The sequence below is a fragment of the Miniopterus natalensis genome, chromosome 20 (genome assembly GCF_054644295.1).
Source record: "Miniopterus natalensis isolate mMinNat1 chromosome 20, mMinNat1.hap1, whole genome shotgun sequence".
In the NCBI taxonomy this organism is placed as follows: Eukaryota; Metazoa; Chordata; class Mammalia; order Chiroptera; family Miniopteridae; genus Miniopterus; species Miniopterus natalensis.
Window position 1 is genome coordinate 20,235,921 of NC_142100.1, and position 27,512 is coordinate 20,263,432.

Sequence of the window (27,512 nt, forward strand, 5' to 3'; positions counted from 1 at the left end):
AGCCACCAACCCAGCTAAATCACTACAACCCCGGGCTCCCTTTCAGCTAAGGGTACAGAGTTCTGGCTTCTGAGGTCAGTGAGGAAGTGGCTGGGAATCTAGTGGGTACTCAATAAATGCATGTTGAATGCAGGAGTGTTCAGCCAGTTCTGGGCGTGCAGCTGGGACTCAGGAAAACGTGTCATCTAACCAGGCCCAAGAAGCAAAGACCTCCACAGCTGCCTTGCTCTTGGAAATACTTTTATTGGTTCCGAGATAACAAGGCTGAGGCGAGCTGGGATGGGCGCAGAGCTAAGGAGGGCAGCGAGAGGCTTTGCCCAGGGCAGACATGCTATGTGGGATCTGCTGGCGGGCTCCCTGGCCCACCCAGCCAGCGGCGGCTGGGTACATGGCACTTCGCGCCTTGCATGACCTCTGCGGGCTTGGCACTGTGGCCTCCTTGTCGGCGGGCACCCCCTTTCCAGTTGCAGGAGTTGTGAGTCTTTCACAGTGCGGAGGGGTGGGGTCCGGGGTGGGCACCTTCCCCGGGGTGCAGGCAGGCCCCGTCCACCAGTACATCCTGGGCTCTCGGCGGCGGCGGGGTGGGCGAGCTCTGGCTCCTCTGCTCGCCCCTGTGGGAGCTTGGCAGTCCTGGAGGGGCCCTCACGGCCTCAGCGGGACATCATCCGGACAAACTCTGGGAGAGCACAGGAGAGGGTGGGGAGAAAGCAGCAGTAAGGGCCCAGCTCAGGGCGCTGCCTCCAAATCTCCCTCAGATCTGTGTCCCCCTCTCCATCGCCACTGCTTGCGACTCCACGCTGACCCCCCACATCCATACGGCCTCTTCCAATCCATCTTCTACCCAGCAGCTAGCTCCAGCTTTCCAAGCTGCATATCTGACCCCCTTCTTAAACCTCTCGCAGATCCCCCCGGATAATGTCCCATATCCTGACATGACCTCAGGGCCCTCCCTGTTCTGGCCCCAGCTGACATCTCCAGCCTCACGTCTCTCCGCTCACCCCCAATCTCATGCTCCTACTACACAGCTCCCTTTCAGCGCCTTAGGTACCACTGGCTCCCTCTCCTTCTCACCTCTCAGCTTTCCTGCAACTTGCCGCCTCTCCCTTCTCTTTTTCCAAATAGACTATTTTTTACAGCAGTTTTAGGTTCACAGCAAAATTAAACAGAAAGTACACAGAGTTCCCAGGTTCTCCGATCTCCACACAGGCACACCCTCCCGCATTATCAAATCCCCCCAGAGTGGTATGATTGTTACAATTGATGAACTGACATCGACAGGTCATTATCACCCCAAGTCCAGTTCACATGAGGGTTCACTCTTGGCGTTGCCCATTCTATGTTTTGACAAGTGTATAATGACACGTATCCACCATTATAGTCTCACACAGAATAGTCTCACTGCCCTAAAAACCCTCTGTGCTCTGCCTGTGCATCCCTCCTCCCTGCACAGCCCCCAGCAACCACTGGGCTTTGTACTGTCTCCATAGTTTTGCCTTTTCTAGAATGTCATATAGTTGGAATTAGACAGTATGTAGACTTTTCAAATTGGCTTCTTTCACTTAGTAGTATGAATTTAAGCTTCCTCCATGTCTTCTCATGGCTTGATAGCTAATTTCTTCTTAGCTCTGAATAACATTCCATTGTCTGCACGGAACACAGTTTATTTACCCATTTATCTACTAAAGGACATCTTGGGGACTTCCAGGTTTAGGCAATTATGAATAAAGCTGTTATAAACATCCACGTGCAGGTTTCATTTGGATAAATATTTCTTCCTTCTTTTTCACCTGGTAGCTCCTTCTCATTTCTTAGGGCTCTATTTATTTACAGCCTCCTCCAGGAAGCCTTCCGTAATCCCCCTCCAGCTTGGCACAGGTGTCCCCTCTGCACCCCATAGTCCACTATATTTCCCCCAAAACAGCATGAACTATATTGTTGGCTTCTGTTTTCCTCACTGGTCTTAGGCGCCTCAAGGCAGGGGTTGGGTCTCAGCACACAGAGGTGTACAATACTTGCTGATAGAATAAATGGGGGATGCTGGGCTTTCAGGGAAGGGCGGTCATCTGTGAGGGGCACTTACCTGGACACAGGACGTCCCAAGATGTTCAGATCTGGTGGTAGCAAAGCCTTCTCTCCAGCTAGCCACACTCTACTCAACCTTGAAGAACAGCTACTCCCCATAAAAGGCTTCCCAACCCTGTGTTCTGGGCACACTCTCAGGCTGGCACATACTCATCCTGCCTGTCTATTTAGAAATCAAATATCTGGAGTACAGAGTCAGTGTTTTACTGTATTTCCGCTGCGTCTCATAGTGTGGCAAATGGCACCATGCACAGCGTTCTGTGTGTAAGTGGTTGAGATTCCAGACCTGGGTTTATGACACAGCTCTACCTCTTACTAGCTAGGCAATCCCAAGCAAGTTATATTACTTCTCTGAGCCTCAGTTCCCTCTTCTCATGAGGTAATAATAGTGATTCCATAGAGTTGTTGTGAGAATTAAATGAGATAAAATATGTAAAGCTACTTGGCGCAGTGACTGGTACATAATAAGTGTACAGTAAATGGTAACTATTACGATTATCACTGATTCCTTAAAAATAACTTTCACAGAGCATTAGCTATGTGCCAGGTACTGAGTTATGTGGGAAATGCAGAGATAAAGAAAATGAGGTTCCTCTTCTGAAAAAGTTCAGAGTCCAGCGGAGAGACAACTGTAAGTAGCAGTTAGGAGACAGGGGAAAGAACAAGGGTGACCCTGAGGTGTTATGAGGCCCAGAAAAGAGGAAGTTCAGCCTGGAGAACCAAGGAAGAAGGGTTGAATGAAGCGTCCCACTGTTGGATTGTGAAGGATGGATAGAATTGAGCCCCAGTGAACAACAGAATAAAAGGCATTCTGATAAAAAGAGCAGTGTGTTCAAACGGGAGCCTAGCAGGTTCATGGACCACAAGTATTTCGGAGTAGCTGTAAGGTGAGGGGGAGTGGAGGAAAGGCAGGGGCTGCAGCTGGGGGTGAGCTGTGGTCAAATCTTAGGGGCCCGAGTATCAGCTTGAGGAAGGTGGCATTCAGAAAATACCTTCCATGGGTGGAGGAACATGGGCAGACAGATGGGGAGAGATGGGTGGATGGAGGAGTAGATGGATCCCGATGGGGAAATGACTTTACAGATCTATGGATAGACCAATGGGAGTATGGGTAGAAACACAAGCAGATGGATAGAGATATATAAATGTCTGAGTGAATGTAGAGAAGTACAGATGCGTGGAGAGATGGGCATGGGTAGATGGGTGCACGGAGGAATACACGGGTGACTGTACAAGAACCAGTAGATGCATGGGTGGGTAGATAAGCGCATCGGTAAGTGGTCCTGTGGATAATTGTTTAGAGATGGATGAGTGGATAAATAGGCACCTGGATAGATGAAGAGATGGATGGATGAATAGATAGGTATGGACAGAAGGATGGATGGATGGATGGATGGATGGATGGATGGATGGATGGATGGATGGATGGATGGATATAGATATGGGAGGCAGACGGGAGTGTTGTATGGATGGAAGGTCCACAGGATAGAGGAGTAGGGGATGGAAGGTTGGGGTGGATTGATGGTTCCATGATGGATATACAGTTGGAAGGCTCCCTGGACGGCCACTTTCTCTCCCACTTTCAAGCCCTACCTACCTTCAAAGTCCACTCGGCCATCCCCATTGAGGTCCACATCTCGGATAATTTCCTCTATGTCTCGGTGTCCCACCTGATGACCTAGGAGTTTCCTCATGGCCTCTCGCAACTCACTGGTGCTTATCTCCCCATCACCATTGGTGTCAAACTAGACAGGGCAGGAAGGAGGGAGAGGTAGCTGAACGTGGAGACTGTCAAAAGCAGATCCCAAGGTTGGGCTCCTTCTCCAGAGCCATTGTGTCCCACCCCCCTGCCGAGATCCTTTTCTGTTCAAGTTCCTTCCCTGGTTTAGGACCCAGGGTTCAGGTTTCTTTTCAAGTTGTCATCGTGGGGTTGGGATTCTAACAACCTACCCACCCCCTGCCTGTCCACTGCCCATCACTCACCTCTCGGAAAGCATCTCGCAGTTCCTTTACTCCAATCATATCTGCCGTCTCAGCCAGGAGTTTAGGTCCCATTAGCTCCACAAAGTCATCAAAATCCACATGGCCACCCACTGGGGACAAAGAAAAGAGCTAGGTCACCCATCTAACCATTCCCCTCCTCCAATTAGGCAATGGCGGGTACTACCAACCCTCCCTGACCAGCCCAGAGCCAGGTCCAAGGTTTAACCAAAGGCCAAATGATGACAGAGAGGTGACAGTGGACAGGTGGTTTGTCAAAGAGTGGCGCAGAGAAGTGGCCAGGGGCTGACGAAGGGAAGAAGTCAGGAAGTGGACAGAGGTAGATATGGATGAGAGAAAGAAACATTAGGTCACAGAGACAGGCAAAGAACTTCAGAGACACAGACACACACAGAAGGGCAGAGAGAGAAGCAGAAGCCTGGGCGCCTGGCCCACGTGCTCCAAGCCTTACCCTGTGCAAACGGAAGCTCAACTTCCAACTGGCTCTCTCAGTAGGTACAAGTGTTGGAGACCTGACACCCAACGTGGTGTGTTCACAACAGCTTTCCACCAGTGACTAACAGGAGTTCGGGGGATAAACGCCCCAGGTGAGGGCTAGGGGGTAACTCTGAGGTGGGTGGGCTGCTACACTAACTCCCCGAGTTCCCCAGCAGAATTAGACTCTGGTTAGAGATAGCTGGTGGGAGAAGGCACCCTTTGCTGGCCCCTCCTTTTCCCTGCCTCACTTCCCTACTTAACACCCACTAAATAAACTACTGTCCTTTCAAATTCTTGTCTCAGGCTTGCTTCTGGGAGAACCCAGACTAAGGGGAAAACATCGTAATAATAGCATCATCTGTTCAACTCTCACTGTGTGCCAGGTATTGGGCTGTTTTCAAAATATTCCCTAATTGATTTCCTGTGCTTTACGCCCCCTGCTATATCCCTCATTTTCCAGGTGAGGAAACAGAGGCTCAGAGAGGGTAAGTGGTTTTCCCTGGGTCACAGAACTGGAAAAAAGTGGGCCCAGAATTTGAACCAGGGCCTGTCTGACTGCATAGAGCTGCAAAGGTGAGGATGGGAAGGGAAGGAGGTGCCCAGTGGAGGGACTCACAGTTCATGTTGATCTGCTGGGACAGCTCAATAAGCTCCATCTCGGTGGGCATGTAGCCCATGGTGCGCATGCAGTTGCCCAGGTCCCGGCAGTTGATGTAACCGTCTTTGTCCCTGTCAAATTCTCTGAAGGCCTCTCGGAGCTCTGGGGAAGGGAACAAAGGTGGACATTGTTGGGGGTGGGACCCACCAAGCCTCTGGGGCCAAAAGCAGCCATAGGGCCCACTGGCTTGGAGAGCCAGACCCGGGAGCTGCCCAGGACTATGTACAACTCTGACCCCTGGCTCTACAGAGGATGCTCAGAAACTTACTCGGCCCTGTCCCAGAAGCCGGGGGTCTCTACCTCTCTTCCCACCAATCTCCCTTCCCTCAGCATCCTGGATGGCTGGGTAACCCTTTCCCCTAAGGGGCCAGGTCTTACCTTCAATCTCTTCTGGCCGCAGTGATCTGTCCTGAAACAAAAGAACATGTTCTATTAGAGGGGCCCTGAGTCACAAAATGCTCAACCTTAGGGCCATGCAAGTAAGTGGCAGTAAGCACTGGGTGGGAGGTGGCGGGGCTGCAGCAGACCATGCCTGGACCATGTCCTTGAGGGGAAAATGTGCACCCCCACATCTCCCATAGCCATGGCAGATGCCCAGGGACCCAAGAGCCCCACCCAGCCTGAGCACAGAACGTCTGTGCCCAACCCCTTATTCCAGACACGAGAATGTGTCAGAGAACAGAGCTGGTCCAGAGGCAAAAACCTGTAAATGAAACTGGGTCATCGGGAGGTCACAACAGAGAGGAGGCCTGCAAGGTAATGGGAGGAGAGAGGGGCTGGAGGCAGAGAAAGCAGGGACTAGACAGGCAGCCTGAGAGAGAGGAGGGGGAGGCCCCGAGGGTGTGGAGGAAGGATTAGGGCTGTGCCCTGCTTCCTGGGCACTGCTCTACCTTCTCCATTTCTACTCCCATCCTATACTTTGCCCTGTCACAGGACGCAGCATAGGACCCTGGGGGCCACCAGTGCCTCTGGGGGCCGCCAGGCTCCAAAGCACACATCTAAAGCCTCAAGCAGTGCCCAGATCTCCTTGGGGAAATCAAGGAAACCTGGGTCTAGGCATCACAACAGATGGCAGAGAAATCTCTAAAGAGCAGGCCCAGAGGATCCATGGGGCAGCTCCAGCTGGTGAGGGGCCAGTTGCCTCAGGCCTGCCCAGGAGGGACACAGACTGGCACAAAATGGATGCTGCTGCCCAGCTGGATCTGCTTAGTAAGCTCCCAAACCGGTCCACGGGGCTCCTCCTCCCCAGATGACACAGTTCTCTGCTTTTGGGCAGGGAGGACATGGGGTAGGTGCGGTCACCCTGAGGAAGCACACGCCAGGTATGGGCACACCTGTCATGAACGGTGCCACCGTGAGCGTGAGGCATCTCAGCTGTGCACACAGGCTGTTCCAGCCAACAGGGCCAGGGCAGGTAGACAGTTGCTGCCCACCCACTCCAAACTGGCCGCAGGCAAAGGACCCCAGCTCTGGAAAATCTGAGAATCTTCTAGAAAGGGGCTACTGAGCAACATCTTGTGAGGCAAGCAGGTGTACAGGACCCGGTGCTCAGAAGCGGCTGTATGTGGCAGGACAGTGTTGAGTGTGTAAGTGTGCTCGGAACAGGTAGGCTGCAAGCTACCAGGGCCTCCAAGCAGGTGGCACTTCTAGCTGAGAGTAGGATTCATTGAAGGTATGTCTGTCTCTGTTAGATGACTGTATGGACTTCTGCTTTAAAAGCCTGTTACAGTGCACAGTGGGTTGTCACTCCATCACCTACCCAATCCTACCTCTGTCACCCAGTAGCTGTTCCAAGTCAGGCTTGGTTCTTGTGTGACCAAAAAAGATGGGGGTTTTTTTTGCAGTGCCCATACCCCCAATAAGTGACAGTGAGCAATATAAATGAGGATGTGCCCGCCCACACACACGCAGAGTACACTCGCTAGGACAAGTTACTTAGACATAACAAGTCCTTTCCCCTGTTCAGGCTCAAGCAGCCCCTCACTTCTCCAGGACCCAGCTCTGAAGGACTGGAGAGAAGTGAGGTGCTGTTGACCCCCCCCGAAGCCTCCTCCATACATCTTGTATGGACAGAGTGAGGGAGCAGGAAAGGCAGGCAGCCTTTTGCAGTAGGCCTGTGGTCTACTGGCTGAGTCCTGGTGGCTGGCACTTGGGTCACACACTCCCCCATGCAGAGAGGTGGTATGTGTTCTGGGCTCTGGAGTAGAGTTGGAGATGCCCACCCATGTGGCAGGGAGACCATGAGCAACTTGGGGGGGGGGCGGTCAGGTGGGAATGGAGCTTGGCCTCTAGAGTCAGACAGACTAGAGTGCAAAGCTCAGACCTGCTGCTTCCTAGCTATGAGACCTGAGCAGGTCACTTCTGTGAGCCAGTCTCCTCATCTGTAAAATAGGTTAATACCAGGACCCACCTTATAGGGCCTTTGGAAGCATACCATGAGACAAGATATGTAAAGTATTTAGCACATGGCATTCAATAAATGGAACTTACAAATGTTTGTAACACGATCATTGTTCCCCTCCTCCCTGGCTGTTCAGATTCCTGTAGGAGGCTGTCCAATACAGCAGCCACACATGGCTGTTTACATCAGAATGGGAATTAAACAGTGGCACTTGTAATGTGTCAAGTACTCAATAGCCACATGTGGCTAGTAGTGGCTGTATTGGACAGTGAAGATTATAGAAGGTTTCCATCCTGGTAGAAAGTTCTACTGGACAGCGCTGTGAAGTCAGTACTGTTGTCCAGAGCATAGGAGGTACTTGAGTCAGACTCCCCAAGTCTGAATCCTACCTCTGTCACCCACAAGCTGTTACCTTGAGCAGGTTACTTCTCCAACTCAGTGTCCTCATCTGTAAAGTGGGGATAATATTACCTACCTCTTAGAGTTGCTCTGAGTCTGTCTTAAATGAGGCAACATACCAAAGCTCTTAGCACAGTGTGTGGCACACAGTAAGTGCTCAAAAAAATCCCCAAACATTCTCTGGCCTGTGTGGCTCAGTTGGTTGAGCTTCGTCCCATGCACCGAAAGGCGACAACTTCGATTGCATATGGGAAGCAGCTGATGTTTCTCTCTCACATCCATGTTTCTCTCTCTCTCCCTCTCCTTTGCACTCTCTCTAAAATCAATAAAAACATATATATATTTTTTAATCCCCAAACAATGTTAGCTGCTGTTATCATTTCTTGCTGGTGCAGGTAAACTCACCAGTGCTTTGCAGCCATGAGTGGGAAACTTTAGGAGTCAGATTCTCAAGTTGAGGATTTGAGGCGTGTCTGCTGGGAGACACATTTCTGTGTACAGGGCCCCTCTTCTTCCCAGCGCCTCCTCACGACCCGTGAAGCCAAGTGGAGCACGGCTCCACCGGGGCCAACTTACGTACAGGCTGCCTGTTCTCAGCGAAGCCCTTGCGCAGGAAAATGCAGGCAGGGCCCAGCAGGTTGTGCATGACCGCACAGTTCTGGGCCAGCATCAGGAGCGGTCCAGGGAGCTCGCCGCTGGCCGCCAGCCCCTCCTCGCTTGTCTGCACCACCCTGTAGCTGGTCATCTCCTCCCGGCGCATCTTCAGCCAGCACCAAGCAAATACAAAAGAGAGGCAGGCGTCATCTCCCTGCCCAACGGGGCCCTTCTGGCCCCAGCCTGGCTCTTGGTCCTAGAAGGGGCTCTCCTCAAGGTCAGGCCCTAATTGTCCAGCAGCAGGGTTCGGAGAGCCCTCAGGGTGCACGAGGGCAGGCATCAAATTGGTCCAACAGGTGGAGTCTCTGCTCCTGCACTGAAACAGATGCTCCAGGGAGAGCGGGGTGTGACACCCACCATGTGGCTTATGCATGTGCACACACACACACACACACGCACACACACGACACATACTATGCAGAGAATCTCTCTCATGTGCATGCAGAGGTTCAGAGAGAAAAGCAGGCAGCGGGAGGCTTCTGCCCCAACCAATGGGAAGTTTTCATTGAGAGATTAATAGAATAAGGCCCTTTCCCAATGCTGTCCCAATGTCCCAGCGCAAACCCTGGGGCTAACTTCCCAAACTGACTTCTGACCCTACCCCCACTGGATCCCCACTGGAAGGCAGTGAGGACAATCAGAGCGGGGCAACGTGGACAGCAGGCTCAGCTAGACTGGAGGTTGCAAACAGGGGCCATAGCTAACATAAACGAAGCGGGCAGGTGTAAGAGGTGGGGACTGGGGCTAAACAGATGCTCATGTCCCCTCTTAAGAAGCAGCACTTCGTGACTCCAGCCCAACGTTGCCAGACCTTCTGGTGGGCAACACAAAGCATGTCTGTGGGTTGGATCCCACCCTGTTTGTGGCCTCTCTTTCACCCCGCAAGTCTCCCTTCCCCCTCCCGCCTTCCCTGGCTCCCTGCCTGGCCCAGCCTGCCGACTTCTGGAGGCTGAGGAAGGGGGCCTCTTTGCTTACCGAATATAGCTGTGCTCCCAGGCCCTGGCCAACCCTCCTGCCTCCCTGCCGGTTCCCATGCAGCTATAAAAAGTCAGCACTGCCCACAGACCGTCCCCTTAGGACAGCAGCAGCACCCAGACACAACATTCGATTCTGCCCCGGCCTCCCCAGGATGCCCGGGCCCCACACAGCCCAGCGCTGCATGTCTCGCTGCACTCTTCTTCCTGCCACATTCCTCTAGCTCAGGGAAGGTCACACCCAGGAGAAGGTCCTAACCTGGGGGCAGCCTGTCCTCCCGGGCCGAGGAGCAGAACAATCTGCCTCATCTCACCTTGCCCTCTCATGTGTCTTCTCCCCAAAGTCCCACACTAGACTCAACTCAGATTTGAGGTGAAGGACCTCGGTCAATATCCAAGTTCAGTGAGTGCAATTAGGGGTCAGTCTTAGGTAATCTCAGAGCTTAAGGGATGTCAGATGGATCCACGACCATTCTGATTTTATCCCAAATCAGGTTCAGAGCCTCAGCCGCACTCACACAGGCTCCCAGAACATAGCTAGAGTGAGGGCAGAGCTAGAGGGACCTTCCTGAAGGAGACTGGCTCCAAGGAGGCCTGGGATTGCGCAGCGGCTTCAGCCCCAGACACGATCTCCAGAGATGGCTGTAGGAGGCGGCCTTCTAGTTCTGGCTGACTCGCACTCAGCTTGGCTCAGAGTGAACACAACCCAGGAAGGAGGAGGCGGCAGGCGGCGCAGACCTCCTCTGAGAGGCGGTTTTGAACACTGGCTTTGGATTCAAACAGTCTTGGGGCCAATTCTGGCTCTGCCACCTGCTTGCTTTGTGACCTTGGGCAGGTCACTTCACCTGTCTGTGCTCTAGTTTCCTTCTTTAAGCAATGGGGATAATCATGGCGACTCACAGGATTCTTGTGGGAAATAAATGAGCTAGTGCGTAGTGCCTGGAGCATGGCGAGAGTGGAATAAATGGAGTTGCCATGGTGATGACAATGACAATGACAATGACGATGACGATGATGGTGACAGTGATGCAACTTAAGAGACACCGCGTGCCAGAAGGCATTTACTTCTGGCTCCAGAGGAAGTGGGAGAATTTTGCCAGTCAGAAAAGAAGTGAGAAGGATGGGGAAGAATTTGCTCCCACGAAGTATGAACCAGAGGTGGCTGCATCTCTGATCATAATCCTGTTTGGCACCAAGTTGGCCCAGGAAGCTGCTGCTCTTCCCGGGCCAGTGATGGCACCTGACAGCCTGGCCTTGCCCTGCTCAGAGCCTGGAGCAGGCCGCCTCTCACCATTACCAGTTCCCTGACTACCACTCAGGAAGCCAAGTGGACAGCGGCCCACAGGCTGACCATGTCTCCTGGCACCGAGGGGACGTCTCCTGAGTGTGGCATAGCAACAGGAGGGCCCAGCATGCCTCATGACCTAACAGCTTTCTAACAACAGAAGCCGGCCAAGAGCCTGTGGGGCAACGCTCCCTGAAGGTACTCGAGGAGAGGTTGAAGGAGTGAGCATTGGTTGGTGAGGTAGGAGAGGGGACTGCCGCAGTCAGTGGGAATTTGGACCAGATGACATGTAAGGTCAGATTCAGAGATCTATGAATAACATCTTTAACAGCAGGAAGAAGAGAAAGGCAAAAATAAAAATAAAATACCAGCTCTGGATTCACACAGACTGGGGTTTAAATCCCAGCTCAGCATCCAGTGGGCTGTGTGACTTTAGCCAAAAGAACTATTTGGTGGAAAAGAGAAAATGAGGTAACAGAAATTGGATACATTGTAGATATTAAGGAAAAAGCAATTATTATTATTTTTATTTTTTAAAAATTCAAGAAATTTCCCTGGCCAAGTAGCTCAGTTGGTTAGAGCATCATCCCGATACACCAAGGTTGCAGGTTTGAGCCCTGATCAGGGGACATACAAGAAGCAACCAATGAATGCATAAATAAGGGGAACAACAAACTGATTCTCTCTCTCTCTCTCTAAAATCACTTTAAAAATTTTTAAAGATTTAGCCCAGCTGGGCGTGGCTCAGCAGTTGAGCATTGACAGAGGATCCAGGAGATAGAGGTTCGATTCCCAGTCAGGGCACATGCCCGGGTTGCGGGCTCAGTCCCCACTTGGGGGTGTGCAGGAGGCAGCCGATCAATGACTCTCTCATCATCGATGTTTCTCTCTCTCTGTCCCTCTCCCTTTCTCTCTCTGAAACCAATAAAGATATATTAAAAAAATAAAATAAGTAAAAATTTAAAAACATGAAAGTGAATGCAATAAGTTTTATGACCTTTAACCCTATTCCATGGACTCAAAATCTCTATTTTATTTTTCCTCCATCCCCCTTCTCAGAAAACCCAGAGTGGAAAAATTATGATTATGATGACAATACTACTAGCTAACATTTGTTGAGTACTATATTCCAGGCAGTGAGCAGAATACTTTATTTAGTTCTCACAATTACCTTATGAGGTGGATATTAGTATTTCCACTTGGTGGACAAAAGAACTGAGGCCCAGAGAGGTCAAGTAACTTGCCCAAAGTCACACAGTTGGAGACCTGAGAAGTCTGATTATTCATAGATCTCTGGGTGGGGTGGAGCCAAAGACAATTCTTGTTCTTATGTTCACCTCTTCAAGATCTGGACAAAACCAGGGGAAGGGCTTTCACCCTGTGGTCCTCTAAACTCATTCAGATCCATTTCCGTTTCTCTACAACAGCGTGGAGGCCACTTCTGGTGCAAAAGACTCCACTAAGAAGATGACAGATGATGGGGGGGTGCGCAGAGGAAACAGTCAACCCCCAGAAGGATCCAAGGAACAGCAGAGATGAAAAGGAATTTGATGTGAGCAGCTTAGCTAAATGAGGAAAGACGGTGAGCAGCAGAAAAGCCTGAAATGTCCCAAAGTGAGAGGCTGCCAAACTGACCGAGGAGGTGGGATGCGGTTGGGGGCAGAGGTGCCATTAGCTAACCTGAGACTTTGGGAAAGTCACTTAACCTGAGTGGCAACTAAGTTCCTTGTCTGGAAAAAGAAAGCGCTGCAGGGAAAATTCCCTATCATCCCGTTGACCTTTAAATAATGTCTGTGAGTTTCTTCTATGGCCTGACCACGGAGGGCTAGAAATACAGGCAGAGCCCGCTTGACGCAAATCCCTGTAGATGCAAGCCCAGACTTGCGTAAAAGATGCTTCGGAGGTGATTACTTGCTTTCCAAAAGGAATTCTTGCGAAAAGATATTATCCTTGTGTATAAGCACTAAATCTGCTACAGAAAGTGACGTGTAGACACTTCTGCCCAATATCCTTTCTCAGTGAAAACAATTCTGGTCCCTGAACCAGCCTGGTCCTAGTTGAGATTCTCTGACCTGACTCAAGAATTAATGAGGGTGAAAGGGGATATCCTGCTTGGTTCCTTTAGGTGGCAACAGGATCTATTTCAAAACCCCCAACTCTGAAGGCTTAGAGATCACCAGAGAGGGTCAGAGGCCCTCAAAGGAGGCGAACAAGCCCTGCGTCCTACTGCTGAGGAGCTTTAGCAGCAGAAAGGTGAAAGCTCAGCTCAGCCCTCTTCCGATCCTGCCAGCCCCAAGCAGTCTGTCCACTCTGACATCCTAAGGATCCATGCTTTCCATTTTACATCCTAGGAGCTACGTGGTTCTTTCCTAAATCTTGTACAAATTCCCAAACACAGCCCCCCATGCAGCTCCAAGTTCCAACTTCAGCTCAGAGACTGGGACATAGAAAACTGCGATAGGAGGTAATCCGGGGGTCAGAACAGGGAAGCAGCTCTAGACAGAACCCACGGGAAGGGTGGCAAGCCTCAGATGCCCACCCTCTCCATGCCCAACCTCTGGGACTGATGGGAAGATGCCCAATCCCCCAACCCAGGTTTCGGCACTCCAGAAACATACCTTCCTTGAGAGATTTCTCAGTGGAGACTTGACACAGTTGCCCATCCTAAGCTGAGGCAGCCCCTCTCAGGATCCCTGGGTCCATGAAGGAGGCTCCAGGGGGCCTAAGAGACCTTAGTCCCGGGTCACTGCCAACCCCAGCCTCCCTCTGCCTCCGCCGCTCTTCCTCCAGGACTGATCTGAGCCCTCTCTCTTGCGCGCGTGCTCTCTCACTCGTCTGCCAGCTCCTGCTGATTTTTTTTTTTTTTTTGGTGGATTGTGTATGTGTGTTCGTGTGTGGGGGTTTAACTTTCTGGGCACTTTCTTAAGGAGATGAAGGCAGGAGGGGAGTGTGCAGGGCACAGAGAAAATCGCCCAGAGAGCTGATGGCAGAGGGCAGCAGAGCTGGGGAAGGCTGCCAGATCACCTCCATCAGATTAGTGTTCAGTCCTCTTTGGTTCACCCCCCTTCCCTCAGCCCCTCCTCTCCCAGCTGCCAAATCTGTGAAGAGAGTGCCTTGAGGAGGGGGGCCCAGAATGGCAGCTGTAGCTGGGAATTAGGCCAGCAGACCCAGAAGGGGAATCAGGTTAGTTTGAGTCCCCAAAGCCAGGGTGCCTCCCAGCTCCCAGCCTGGTGTGTGCATTCACACACACACACACACACACACACACACACACACACACACAAGCACACAGGGACAAACACAAATCCAAATTGCCCCCTGGCGATTGCAGCTGGCCTGAGAGAAGGCAGCTCCAGCTGAGGGCCTGGGGGAGCTTGTGCCATCTCCATCGTGCTCCATCTCTCACACGCCTCGTCACTGAAATGGGATGAGGCTCCAGGGACTGGAAGCACAGCCGAGCCAACAGCAGTTAGCAGCAACTTCGGCTCCCTTCGGAGTGCGCAGTCTCAGAGGGCGAGAGTGGGGGCTACTGACCTTCTCCTCTTTCACCAGCTTCCTTGGGGTGTAGAGCAGAGAGGCCACCATTGCAAAGCAGTCTTTAAGGTCCCTCGATGAATTTTTTAGGTGACTGGCTCTTCCTCGTGGCTCCAGGTTCCAGCTTTGATGTCAGTTCATCTCTAGCCTCATATGTCCCATTGGAGATCTACAGCCCCAGCTAGATGACTCAAGAGAGAAGCGCTGCTGTTTCCCTGCACCCACCTTTTCCCAGCAGGGGGCACCAGATGTAACAACCCTTATACTGAGTTTTCAGTCCAGAGAGGCTCCTCTTCCAGGGACTTTTTGTCCAGTTTTGGGTCAGAACTCCCCTTAGGGAAGATGAGTGGGGGCGCTGCCCAGAAGGTCCCCAGAAGGTGCCACAGGCTTGCTCTCAGGGAGCTGGGGAAGGAAGTCCCTGGATAGCTCTTGAGGACAGTGCTGCTGCTGCTGACGACATCATGGACATCTGAAGGGTTTAATCAGGCTAGTTATTTAGCCCTTTCGTTTGGGCCAAACCTCTGAAGGGGGATATAGAGAGGAAGGGGCACCCCCTGAGGACAGGAGGAGGAGCCTGGGGGGTTGTTTTTACCTAAAGGGCAGAAAAGGGGTGAAGACACGGGGAGTTGGAATTGAAAGAGCAAGCAGCCAATTTAAGTGCCTTCTTCAAAACCCTGTTCCTTGGAAACAGCTTGAAGCAACATCTCCTGGGGAGGTCAGGGGTCAGGGTCATGAAGGCGAGCAATGGACTCAGATGAGTGGGAAAGATCAGCAGGCCTGGGGTTGAGTCCTGGCTCTGCTGGCTTCTGCTTTCTGGCATTCCAGAGCTTCACTTTCCATGCCTGGAAAATGGGGTTTCCTCTCTCTTGCTTAAAAAGCGTACACGGGAAAGTGCATGGCACATAATAAGTCATTATTAAAAGGGAGAAGGAAATATCAATTGTCCAATATTTATGTGCCAGGCACTATGCCTGGCTCTGGGAACATGGGGAACAAGAGAAACATGGTCCTTGCTTTCTAGGAGCTTACATTCTAGTGGGAGGGCAAGAGATATTAAAGAGCTAGGGACACACTTATTTAATTACATTTCAGGTAAATGCTATGAAGGGGAGACGCAAAAACTCTAAAGTTGTGACTTAATTCAGGAAGACCAGGAAAGATTTGCAGACCAAAGCTAGAAAACTGACCATCTGCAGACTCTGTTGAAAAGCTAGGGCTCACAGATGATGTGTTATAGAATTGCACCCCTGAAACCTATATAATTTAAATAACCAGTGTTACCCAAATAAATTCTATTTAAAAATTAAAATTGAAAAAGGAGCTACAGGAGCAGATACGGAAGAAGGCAGCACAGTGTAAAGCAGACCTTCTCAGTGTTGGCTGCAGATTAGACCCACTGGGGACCTTCCCCGGAGATTCCAATTTGCTGCACATAGGTGGGCTCCGGACATTGGTGGTATTGGGTACTCCAGGTAATTCTAACCTGCAGCCGGTGTTAACAACTACTGACACAGAGCCTAAGAGCTTGGAATGCAGAGTCAGGCTTAGGTTCAAATCTTGCCCTGCTGCCTAGCAACTGCTGTGTGACCTTGAGGACATGTTAATCTTTCTGAGCCTCGGTTTCTTTGTTGATAAAATGGGTACTTTAATAATCCTTCCCTCATAGGGCTTTTCTAAGGAGTTAATGAGACAATACCTGCAAAGGGCTTGGCACAGTTCCAGGAACCTAGAAGGTGCCCCTTCCACTGCCCAGAATTGGTCTTAAAGGGCCAGGTGCAGCCTCCATTCACCCAGCAGGGCACCCACTCAGACCTGGTGACTCCTGCCCCCTGCAGGCCATCCCAGAGCACAGCACTCGCTTGCCGGCCTTGAGAGACATCTGTCCTTGGAAACAGGAGACAGGACAGCTGTCTCCTATGGAAAAGTCACACACTTAGCCCTGGCACACTCTTAAAAATGTTGCTCACTTTGGATGTATACAGTTGGAGATGGGTGGGAGGTTTTGCTTGTAATGGAAAGTATAGACAATTAAATAAGATAATAAACCACAGCCCTCAACATGAAGCCTGGCACATAGTAGACACTCAAAAGTTCTAATATATTAAAGAATGTAGAATGTGGAATCCCAAGGGATGGATCTGAGGCACAGTTTACCATTTTATAACCACATGGCCTTTATGAATGAGTCAATTTCTCTGCATCCCACTCTCTTTAATTATAACATGGAGATAATACCCAACCTTTCTACCTTGGTGGAATATGGTGAAAACCATGAGTTACAGATACGAAAATACGGTTAAGTAAAGGCTTTGCAAAGTAAGGTGTTATTTCTGCCCTCCTTTGTCACCTGAAAAAAATGATTGAAATAATAAACCCCTGATCTTAACTTGTTAATTAAAACAAGTCACGTACTTTGAAGAAGTCCAATCAGTCTTTAGGGAGGAGGGTGCTGCTACTAGCTTGGGTCTTAGGGGCAGCAAGGGAGTCAGAGCTCACTTAGGGTTCTAATGATCCTAAGGGACAGGGCTCCTGGTGATCTGGAAGGGGTAGCTGGCTTGACTTTTAGCAGAAAACTTTTTAAAGGGCTGAATGTGGCAGTTTCTCCAAGGAGCAAAGGCATCACACAGCCCCACCTCCCCATCCCCCTTCACAGTGGCGGCAGCCCTGGGCCTCGGAAGCCACACTTTGAGTCCTGGAATGGCATAATGGGATCCAAGGGACGACAAGGATAAACCCGTTGCTGATTATTCCTGATTAATAATTAGGTGGGAGGCTGGCTTTCCCTGGCCTTGATCAGTTCTATCGCCAGCACCTGAACTTGGATGGCAGCCCAACACTAGGACTCTCAGGGAAAGCTGGGTCGTAACTTGAGAGGTTCTTTGTGGTAGCTTCAGACAAATGGGAAACACACTTAGGTGACCTCCCACCCAACCAGCATGGTGTGGCACAGGCAGGTTTTTCAGAGACGGGCAGGCCACATCCCAGTCCTGTGTGACCTTTGGACATGCCACATCCCCTCTCTTCAGTCTCTCTGCTCATCTCTAAAATGGAGGAAGAGTTCCCGGGTTGCTGGAGATAAGATCATGAGAAGATACTTTGTCAATTGTTTAGTGGGCTCTAGACTAAGGTCTCAAGTACCCTTGTTGCTTCTCTAAAACAGCTAGGGGTAAATGCAGACATCCTGGGGGATTCTCTCTGATTTATGTTAACCACAAACTGACCTTCTCAGGCCCCAGAGAAAAGGCAATTGGGGCTACCAGCCCTCTCAGAGAGTGTAGTAGGGAGAGACATAGCTGGGCAGGAGTGAGTACTATACACAGTCTTCATCCTAGAAACATAGACCTAGCTAGTGCGACTAAATCTGTTAGGACTCTGCCAAGCTGGTGTGGTTCAGTGGTTGAGCATCATCCTATGATCCAGGAGATCATGGTTTAATTCCTAGTCAGGGCACATGCCAGAGTTGGGGGTTCGATCCCCAGCAGGGGGTGTGCAGGAGGCAGCCGATCAATGGCTCTCATCATTGATGTTTCTATCTCTCTCTCCCTCTTCCTTCCTCTCTCTCTGAAATCAATAAAAATATATTTTAAAAATAATAATCTGTTAGGACCCAAACCATCATAGCCTCCCCCGCCCCCATCTAAACTATAAGAAACCTCTGCAGTCCAGAGGCTGGAGATATCAGTCATTCATTCATTGATTCATTGTTAGGAGACAGGATCATAGTGATCCTACTATGTGCAAAGCAGTTTGGGAACTGGAACAGCATACCCAAATCAAAAGAGATGTCTCTATAGCTAGAAAAAGGGCAGAGCTGTGCGTTTTATTTGCATTTGCCTCCTCTACAAGGGGTGTTTTTTCCCCCCAAACTTAGGGTAAGGAGCAGAAAGACTGTCCTTAAAATAGTTTTCCAAGACCCAATGCCAAGAATTGCCCCAAGTCATGTCTATTCTGAGTTAATTTCTGATACCACATCTTCTCTCTAGGCTGCTGGGTGACATGCCCATAAAGCCACAAAGAGAGTACTAGGAAAGGTCCTTTGTCATTCAGCTCCTTCCTTTAATAGTCTTCCTCACCTGGCTCAGAGACAGCTTTCAAAGTACAGGCCCTCATTCAATTACTCTATACATAACAGTAATAATGTTAAGGAAGGCTGACCTTTTTGCAGCACCCACTCTGAGCCAGGCTATTTGACATAATTAATCTTGTATACCCTTGTAATAACTCTGCAAGGTAGTTTTGTCAATTTCTCATTTCTTGATGAACCCAGACCCAAAGAGAAAATAAGAGGCCCAAGGTCACGGCACTAGTCAATGACAGAGATGGGATTGGAACCTGCAGCTCTACTGTCTCCCAAGGGCCATTCCATGCTTTAGCCTTAAAACTACACGGTCTCCCTACAGGCAGTAAGGATGCTCTGTGAGGTCACTGGAAGAATCCTAATTCCTGTTCCCCCTAATGTAGGAGTCTATCTCCATACCTTCAGTGTCACTTTGAACACTGGTTCTCCCTGACTCGATTACAAATATAAGAAAAATGACCTTACACAGCCCTTGGTAGTCAGTTAATCAACAACAACAGCAATAATAATAATAACTAGCATTGGCAGAGCCTTTGGTCTGGGCCACACACTGGGCCAAGCTCTGTACATATCACCTTATCCCATTTAATCTCCCCAAAACCTGGAGAGGTACTATGATTGTCCCTACTTTGCAGATGAAGAAACAGCTTATCGAGGTTGAGTCACTTAAGATTAAAAAATATGAACTTGTAAGACGTGACAAATATACTTCCGCAGGGTTACAGTTTGCCTAAGCGGATCCTACCTGAAAATTTCTGTATTCAGAAGCCCATTTCCCCTTCTCTTGGTCCTAACCCTTTCTCTAAGGAAGAAATCTCAGTGCAAGAAAAGGAAAAGAAAGACTTATTCCCTTCCCTTGCAGGAGACTGGAGACTGACACAAAAGTCCCAGGCCAGGTTTTGTTGTTGTTGCTGCTGTTTTTCAAGCAGATGCCTTCGAGCTGTCAGCAGGAAGCCCAAACTGAAAGTGCCAGAGCTTTAAAGAAAAAGTCTGCAGCTCCAGAAGCAAGAGCTTCCAGAGAGAGGTAGTAAATATTTGATGGGGCCTTCCAGCCCTTCCTGACTCAGATGACTCTGGTGACATTTCAGAACATTGGGCTGGAGAATAGTCTTCATTTAATGACTGAGAAAGTAGAATGACAAAGGAAAGCAGGTAGCTGAGATGCTCTGAGCTCACCAAGAGCCCATGCAGGCAAATTCTGCAAGGCTGGAAAGAAAGGGCTCTTTTTCCAGGAACGAAGTCAGACCACCAGCAAACTAAATAACCAGAAAGAGAGTGATTCTGGGCCAATAACCTCCCCTTCCAAACCGCTAAACTGTAAGCTCCAAAACAGCCAGAACGCCAGCTGTCTTGGTCACTGTGGTCTCCCTGAAGCCAGGCCAATGCCGGAGCAATGCCCTAACACCCTGCACCTCCTCACTAATACATAAGCCACTGCAGTGAACTCCTCCCTCAACACATTGCCACACTAACTCTCACAACTCTGCATCCAAATCTCTATGCTAGAGAACTGTTTCCAGCTAACTCAGCTGGCTAACGAGGGCTCCCTGCAGGAACAAAGGCACACTGGTGCCCTATCACACCACCACAGCAACCCCGTGCAACCCAAATCCATGTGCAGCTGTCTTCATGTCAGACCTCCACCGGCATCAGCTGCTGCGAAGTAGTATTTTGAAAAGGAATGTGTAGATCTGAAGCAAAACACACAGGGCCTCCTTGGAATTCTGATCCAGCCAGGAGCTTAAAACGGCTTCTTTACGCTACATCCTTGCATAGAAAGGCTCAGCACCCCCCCACACTGCTTCCCCTACACACCATGCTAGCAGCCTGATCAGAACTCTGCATTACGCCCCTCCTTGGCTGCCGCAGAACTGTCTCAACGCTGTGTCCATGAGTTTGATTTCATTATGGACTCAGAACTGGAGGACACCCTGGCTCTGCCCAGGAGTTCACAGGTTCCTTTCTGTCAAGCTCCTCTCCCCAGCAGCACACCCTCAAGCTGGATGATGACTACAGGGCTGTTTTTAAAGGGCAGATGCCCAGCTGCCTGGGACCCTTGAGAGAAAGGCCTAGAGGAAACCCAAGGAGCCACTGCTGACTCCTTAGTGACTCTTCTGACCCTAGAATGCACACCAACTCAAGCTAGGAGTCTCTGGGTATGATCCACATCCTCTGACTCACAACTGCCCACTGCCATCCTAATGGCATCCCTGAAGCGACAACCTCCTTAAAACACCCCAAAGTTCCAGTTTGAGCAATAGCCCCTCCATATACAGCCCCTCCATGCCTACCCAGACACTTCTCTCTTCTCATATTTTAGCTCTCCTAACTTTTCCCAGGTCTTTGTGGCTACTATAGGCAATGGCTAGGGTCCCACATCCCCAAGCAAGGCTGCGTACCCCAAGGTGCCCCACTCTTGACCCCAATACTCCAAACCCATTGCTCTCTGGTGGTCTTGGCCAGAGTCTAGAGGGGTGGGTTTGGCGCCACCTGCTCAGAGCGCCCCTCCGTGACCTCTGCAAATCTCCAGGTGGCCTGTGGAGGTCAATCCCTTCCAGGAACAGACCGTTCTGGCAGGTGGAAGGCGGCTGAGCGGTGGCGCCTCGCCCCAGGCCCGGAGTGTGGACAGCGCACAGGGTGCTGAATCAGGCTGCGGGGAGAAGGAGCTTGGGCAAGGGCACGGAGCAGCAAGGGGGGCTAGGGGAGCGTGACCCGAGGGCCGGCAGGAGGGCTGTGGGTGCGCAGCCGCGGCAGGGTCCCGAGCGCCTCTCCAGCGAGCGCGGACGGGAGGCGCGGCCCTTACCTGGCCGAAGGCGGAGCTGAGCATGGGGCGCAGCCGGTGGAGGAACGGGTCTGCCTCGGACGCGGCAGCTGGAGCCGAGACCCCGCGGCCCGGGGCTCGCTGCGAGCACCGGAGGCCGAGCGCCGGGGACAGCCCCCGTTCCCCCTCATCCCGCCCGCGGGCCAGCGGCAGCGGCGACGGGGGAGGAGGTCGGGACGCTGCGGCCGGCAGCGCCTCCCGGGGCCTGCAGTGCGCCGGGGGGAGCCCGCGGCGGTTTCCCCGCGCGCCCTCCTCTCGCGGCGCCGGCCGGCACAGGGGCCTCCGCAGACTGGGGTCCCCAGACGGCGCTGGGGTGCCGGGGCAGGTGCCGGGCAGCCGGCGGCTAGGCAGCCCCGGCCCCCGGGCAGGGCCGTGGCGGGGAACCCGGCTGCCCCCGCTCGTCGCCGCCGCCTTCAGCAGCGATGTCTTGGACTCGCTTTTGGCGATGTGCGAGCTCATCGCAGCGGGGCCGGCGTTCGCATGGCCCGGCGGGGGAGGCGCGGTGCGGCGCGGAGCAGGGCCCCCGGTGGGCAGAGAGCAGGGCGTCCGGCGGGAGCCGAGCCCGAGGACGCGCTGGAGGCGGGCGCCGTACCCCGGCCGCTTAAATGCGGCCCCGTCGCCTCCACCCATGTGATAGGGCAGCCTCTACGTCCCGAGTCCTGAGCTCCCAGGCGGCTGGCGGTGCAAATCTAGGGGGGGTGCCCGCCGGCTGTCCCCGGAGAGCCCACCCCCAGCTCCAGGCTGCCCAGGTACCGCTGCGCCCCGCCCCTTTCCCCGCCCAGCGCTCGGGGAGTCCCGCTTCCGGGCGGCCCCTGGCGGCTTAGGGGGCGCTGCGGCGCGCAGCAGGGAGCGCAAGGGAAGGGGTTTGGCGAAGGACCCCAAAGATGTCCAGTCCTTGGTGTCTCTGGAACTGCCCCTTAACATGCCAGGAGGCTCCCACAGGAGCTCAGAACCGCCAGAATCTCCACAAATGCAGGCGGGGTGCACTCTCCCGGGGATACAGCTTCGGAACTGAGGATGAGAGAGGTGCAGTACACTAAAGACCCAAGGAGCATGAAGGCACTCTGGGACATCACTGCTTCCAGAATGACACGGAAGGACAGGCTCCACTCTGTGGGCTCTTCATCCAGTCCCAAGACCATGGAGTGGGACCAGGATGACCCTGGTAAGTCAGCCACAGAATTTTCAATTCTCAGAACAAAAGAGAAGTCAGATGGCTTCTGTTTTACCTGGATTTGCAGGGGCTAGTGATAACCCAGTCTCAGGCAGGACCCATTTGCTGCCCCTACAGCTCTTGTGCCCCCTCACCTTCATGCCCTTCTAGATGTCAGAGAAATGTTTGCTCTTGGTACTTGGTAGTCAGCCAGGGAGTCACATAGGCCTGGTTTGAATCTCAAATCCCAGCTCTGCCACTTACCATCCGGGTCACTTGGCAAGTGTCAGCAACCTCTCTGAACCTTGTTTACCACTTCTATAAAACGCATATAATAATCGTAACTTCTGGGTAACATCCGATGACACCATGCACATAAAAGGCTCAGCCCAGTACTTAGAACAAGGCACACATGCAGTTAAGCTAGTTCCTTTCCCTCTGCATCTTATGAGGCCCCATATACCACCCTTGTTTAGTAATAGGGTACTTGAGATTTGAAGGGGGCTGGAGGTGAACTTCCCAGGCTCCTCCTCTTGTGGTTTCTGGCCCTGATGCCACTCATGCATGAAAATAGGGCATGTCTGGTCACCAGTCAGCCTTAATAGGATAGGTGGGCTACACTTCCCTTGGGCCAAGCATTCACACTTCTCCGCACTGTCTGCTTTTACATACCCGGATGCAAGGAATTAAGAAAAACAGGATGGGCAGGGAAAGCAACTGCCCAGAAGCCAAAGTGAACAAGGGAAGTATGGCAAATTGTTCCCAGCTCACCTACTATAAGGGACTGAATTGCCATGTGAAGGTCAAATACTGAGGTGCCTATAGCACAAATACTGAGGCAGGCTGGGGTGCCACCACCCTGAAGCCTCATCGCAATGTCAACTGGGATATGAAGGGTGTAAAAGACCCACCCTCTCAGGGTTTGGGGTCAATCAGTATCTTCCTGTTCCAGCTTTAGAATAATCAGTGTTGGGCAGGATTAACAACAAATGTACATTCCGTGTAAATCACAGGAGATAAAGTCCCTTATCAGAATCCCGCAGGAGCTCATGAGAGGCAATGGGCTGAATGGGTATCATAAATCCCTGCTGTGCCACTAGAGGTTTCTTCCTGAAATTCCCTAAATATTCTTGGGTAAGACCTCTATCAATAACTAGTTCCTGAAAATGTGAAGAACTGGTTACCTATTTTCTCTCATCACCTATGAAATGAGAGAAAATAAATCAAGATTGTGTTTGTGAAGCAAATGGATGACACACGTGCACACAGATCCTGGATATGTGCCAAGATTCCATTTGGTTTATAAAATGTGTTAATTTGGTCATTCACTTAACAGATATTTCTAAAACTAGGCACTGTATTAGATACTGAGGATACAAAGATTTAACCATTCATTCAACAAATGCTTGAGTGATTGTTATTTGTCAGGCACTGTCCTAGGTACCAGGGACATACACGGTGCTGAACAAAACAGTCTCCATCCTCAGCAACAAATAAACAACTACATAAATGCATGGAAAATTAATGGTGACAAACTGGTGGCATTTAGCTCTTTGAAGAGAAATAAAGCTGGTAAGAGAGGAAGGCTTAAAGGAGAGTGCTATTTTATTATTATTATTGTTTTAAATCCTCACCCAAGGATATTTTTTTCCACTGCTTTTAGAGAGAGACACGCCGATTGTTTGCCTTCTGCATGTGCCCCGATCAGGGCCAGGGATCAAGCCTGCAACCAGGGCACCTGCCCTTGGCCTGAATTGAACCTGGGACCCTTCAGTCTGAGGCCAATGCTCTAACCACTGAGTCAAACTGGCTAGGGCTGGAGAGCACTATTTTAGACAGTGATCAGGGAGGGCCTCTCTGAGAAGGGGACATTTGAGCAGAGACCACAATGAAAGAAGGGAGTAAGTCATGCATATATCCAGGGGAAAAGCCTTCCTGGCAAAGAGGAGACAGTTCAAAAGTCCTGAGGAGGGAACATCTTGGCATATTTGAGGAGAAGGAAGGAGACAAGTGAGGCTGGACTGACAAGGGGGAGAGTGGGAGAGATGGAACTGGAGAGGAAGGCATGGGCCGGAGAGCCAAGGGCTTTGTTTTTCCCCCCCCAAGTCTGAAGGGAAGCCACTAGCAGGTCGGTGGTAGAGGAGTGGCATATGGTTGTTTACATTGTTAAAGGATCACTGGCTGCTTTGCAGCAAGTCCACTGTTGGCTGGCAGTGTGGCAATATGGAGCCAGTCAGGTGCTGTCACCTGGAACAGGTGAGAGAGAGTGGTGGCTGGATTAGAGTGATAGTGGGGGAGGTGGTAGGAAGTGATCAGGTTCAGGAGATATTTAAAGAACCACAGTAAGACCCAGACCCTGCTCTCAAGGAATTTGCAACAACAACAAAAGAATAAAATCCACCATAATATAATGGGAATGACGTGCTAGGTTATATGGAATCACCCATGCAGAACCTTCAGGGAGCTGGGGAAGGTTTAGAGAAGGTGACATTTGAGCTGCATTTCGAAGGAGGAGTGAAACTGTACCAGATGACTAAGGAAGGGAAAAGGAAGGTCATTTCAGGCAGAGGGGGCAGCTTAAGTGAAGGCTTGGGGGTCTGAAACTGCATAATGTACTTGGGAATCATTTAGTGGCTTGGGGAGGAGGGGTAATAAGGGCTGGAAGACAGGCCTAGAAAGGTGGTTGGAACCAGACTGTAAAGGATCTTGAAGGTGACATTCAGGCATTTATCCTTTATTCTACAGACGATAGAGTCCTTGAAGGTTTTATTAGTGCGTACAGGACATAAGCAGAACTGTACTGTTGACGATAATGCTGATTCACTGTGGAGTACGCTAGAAGGACACTGAAGACAAAACCAATTAGGAAATGAGGTTCATTCATTTAACAAAACCGATGGAGTGCCCACCATGCGGTAGGCATTGGGAACAGAGTGGTAAATAAGTAAACACAGTGCCTTTCTTTATGGATTTTAAGTCTGGTGGGGAGGTAAAGAGGACAACTGCAGAGGCTGGGTCAGACTCAGGAAATACTTCAGAAATACCATCATTAAGAAATAGAAAGTCTTGGGTGTGGAAATGAGAATGGGTTGCCTCTCTGTGAGATATAATGGGAGTATAGTTACTGCAAAGTGTCCTGCCACATAGAAACAATTTTTAAATAATGCTTTTGGGTTGTATATACCTTTATGGCTTTAAAAGCATTTTCACATAAAGCCTCTCGCTTGCCTTTAAATTATACGAGTTGTAATTATTAAGTGATTAATGTTATTGTTTGACTGTCTAACCTTGGGTGAAAGTTATGCTAAAGAAAGAGCTGTTTTGAAGATGCTGGAAAGACATTCCCACAGATGAGGGCAATAACATAGAGAAGATAGGCCTGGGACCACAATATCAGTCCAGAAAGAACAATGTGTTTAGCTGTCTTTGTCTCCTTTCTCAGAGAATCCGTTCAGAAGGAGTAAAGCAGGGTTAAGGACAAACTTCTTAAAATGTCCATGGATCTCTGTTTAATAGATCTCAGCTTAATAATGTCATGTCCCTGTAGCAAACTCCTTTAAAAACTGATCTTTCCTAACCAGGACTGTATGTCATGCTTAGAGTCTTTAAAGAGGTTGTGGAGCATTTGCACGGTGGTGCTTGAAGTAATTCTCCATGACGTTTCTGGTGTAGCTGGTTTCCTTTCTGCTATTGTCAGAATCAAATTCTGCACTAATCTCTCCCTTGTTTTCAGATGACAAAATCTCTCTGTTAGGTTTCAGAGAGCTGGGATTACAAAATGTTCTTATGGCTTTAAGTCCTCTGTAGTGATTGGGGAATTCAGGAAAGGATTGGATAAAAAAAAAAAAAAAAAAATGGGGGAGGGGCCGGGGGCAGTCAGCGGACAGAATAGGGGAACCCTTTCCAGAAATCTGCCTTTGGACCCATATGTTCACCACTTAAGAGGATTCCAAAATTTTTAAAATAAAAAGGGATGTCGATTACGAGAATATATGCATGTGTCTAAACTGAACTCTACACTGAAGACTGTACGTCTCACTGTGTATAATTATAACTCAATAAAAGGCAAAGTCAAGCAAGCGGGATAGATAGAGCAAAAATAATACTGACAAATAGAGCCAACTACTCTGGACTGTCTTAGGGACATGAATTGTAATTTTCAAACCAGAGCAGCCTCACTCCATTGGTAAGGGGCTCTGACAGTGAGGCCAAGGCTGTTAGAGGCTTACTCCTATGTAGGCCATTAGCTATCCATGGTTTTGTGGGTACAGTTTGTACCCCTCATCTGAGCTAGCAAGTTCTGTATTTGTTTCCCGGTTTCAAGGGCAAAGGAGAGAAAAAACGTAGATGAAGGAACTTCTATCCCCTACAGATGACTGATTGGTCAGAATTTACCATCCTCTTTTAAGAATAGTATATCTGGTCTCCAAATATTAGAATATATCGTCACCATCATTCTCATTCAGAATATTCCTCCCTTTCTTTCCCTAATCCAGGAGGTTCTCAGACTCTGAGATCTGGACTGGATGTAGGAAGTGATCGCTCCCCCTTCCATTACCCTTTCATACAGATGCCACACCCCTGAACTCTAGCAGTGTAGACACATAGGATCAGTGTACTACATACCAGAAGTCACCATGACATCCATGCAGTTTCTATTAGCTGAAATGCAACCCATGTTCAGATAACCTAATGATGCCCTAACAGCGGTGGCCTCCTTTATTATCTGTCTCCCCCACTAGACTGTATGTTCCATGAAAGCAGAGACAGGGTCTGTTTTATTTACTACTGGGTACCCGGCACCTAACATGGTGACTGGCACCTAATAGCATAATAGGTGCTCAACTAATATAGTGAATGAACAAATTAAAAGAAGCAAAACGTTATTGTTTTTATAGAAATTAGTCCCCAGTGCTTGGGCTCAGTGGAGGGAAATGGAATTGAAAGAAGATCCTACATGGTTTGGTTTGGTTACCTCCTTCACACAGATCATTC

The 27,512-nt window shown here is 50.4% G+C and overlaps 1 protein-coding gene across 2 annotated transcripts; it reads right to left on the reverse strand.

The window, feature by feature from the left end:
* Positions 1–598: 598 nt before the first annotated feature.
* Positions 599–21,994, reverse strand: CABP1 (calcium binding protein 1). Of its 2 annotated transcripts, XM_087828757.1 has the most exons (7): positions 21,347–21,994; positions 8,599–8,778; positions 5,597–5,627; positions 5,177–5,320; positions 4,066–4,175; positions 3,680–3,827; positions 599–676 (listed from the first exon to the last, which is right to left on the reverse strand). In XM_087828757.1, exons 1-7 carry the CDS (start codon positions 21,992–21,994, stop codon positions 651–653), a joined length of 1,287 nt encoding a protein of 428 aa, XP_087684883.1. In that variant the 3' UTR covers positions 599–650. The 2 variants fall into 2 exon arrangements, with proteins under 2 accessions (XP_087684883.1, XP_087684884.1); XM_087828758.1 differs by lacking the exon at positions 8,599–8,778.
* Positions 21,995–27,512: the final 5,518 nt, after the last annotated feature.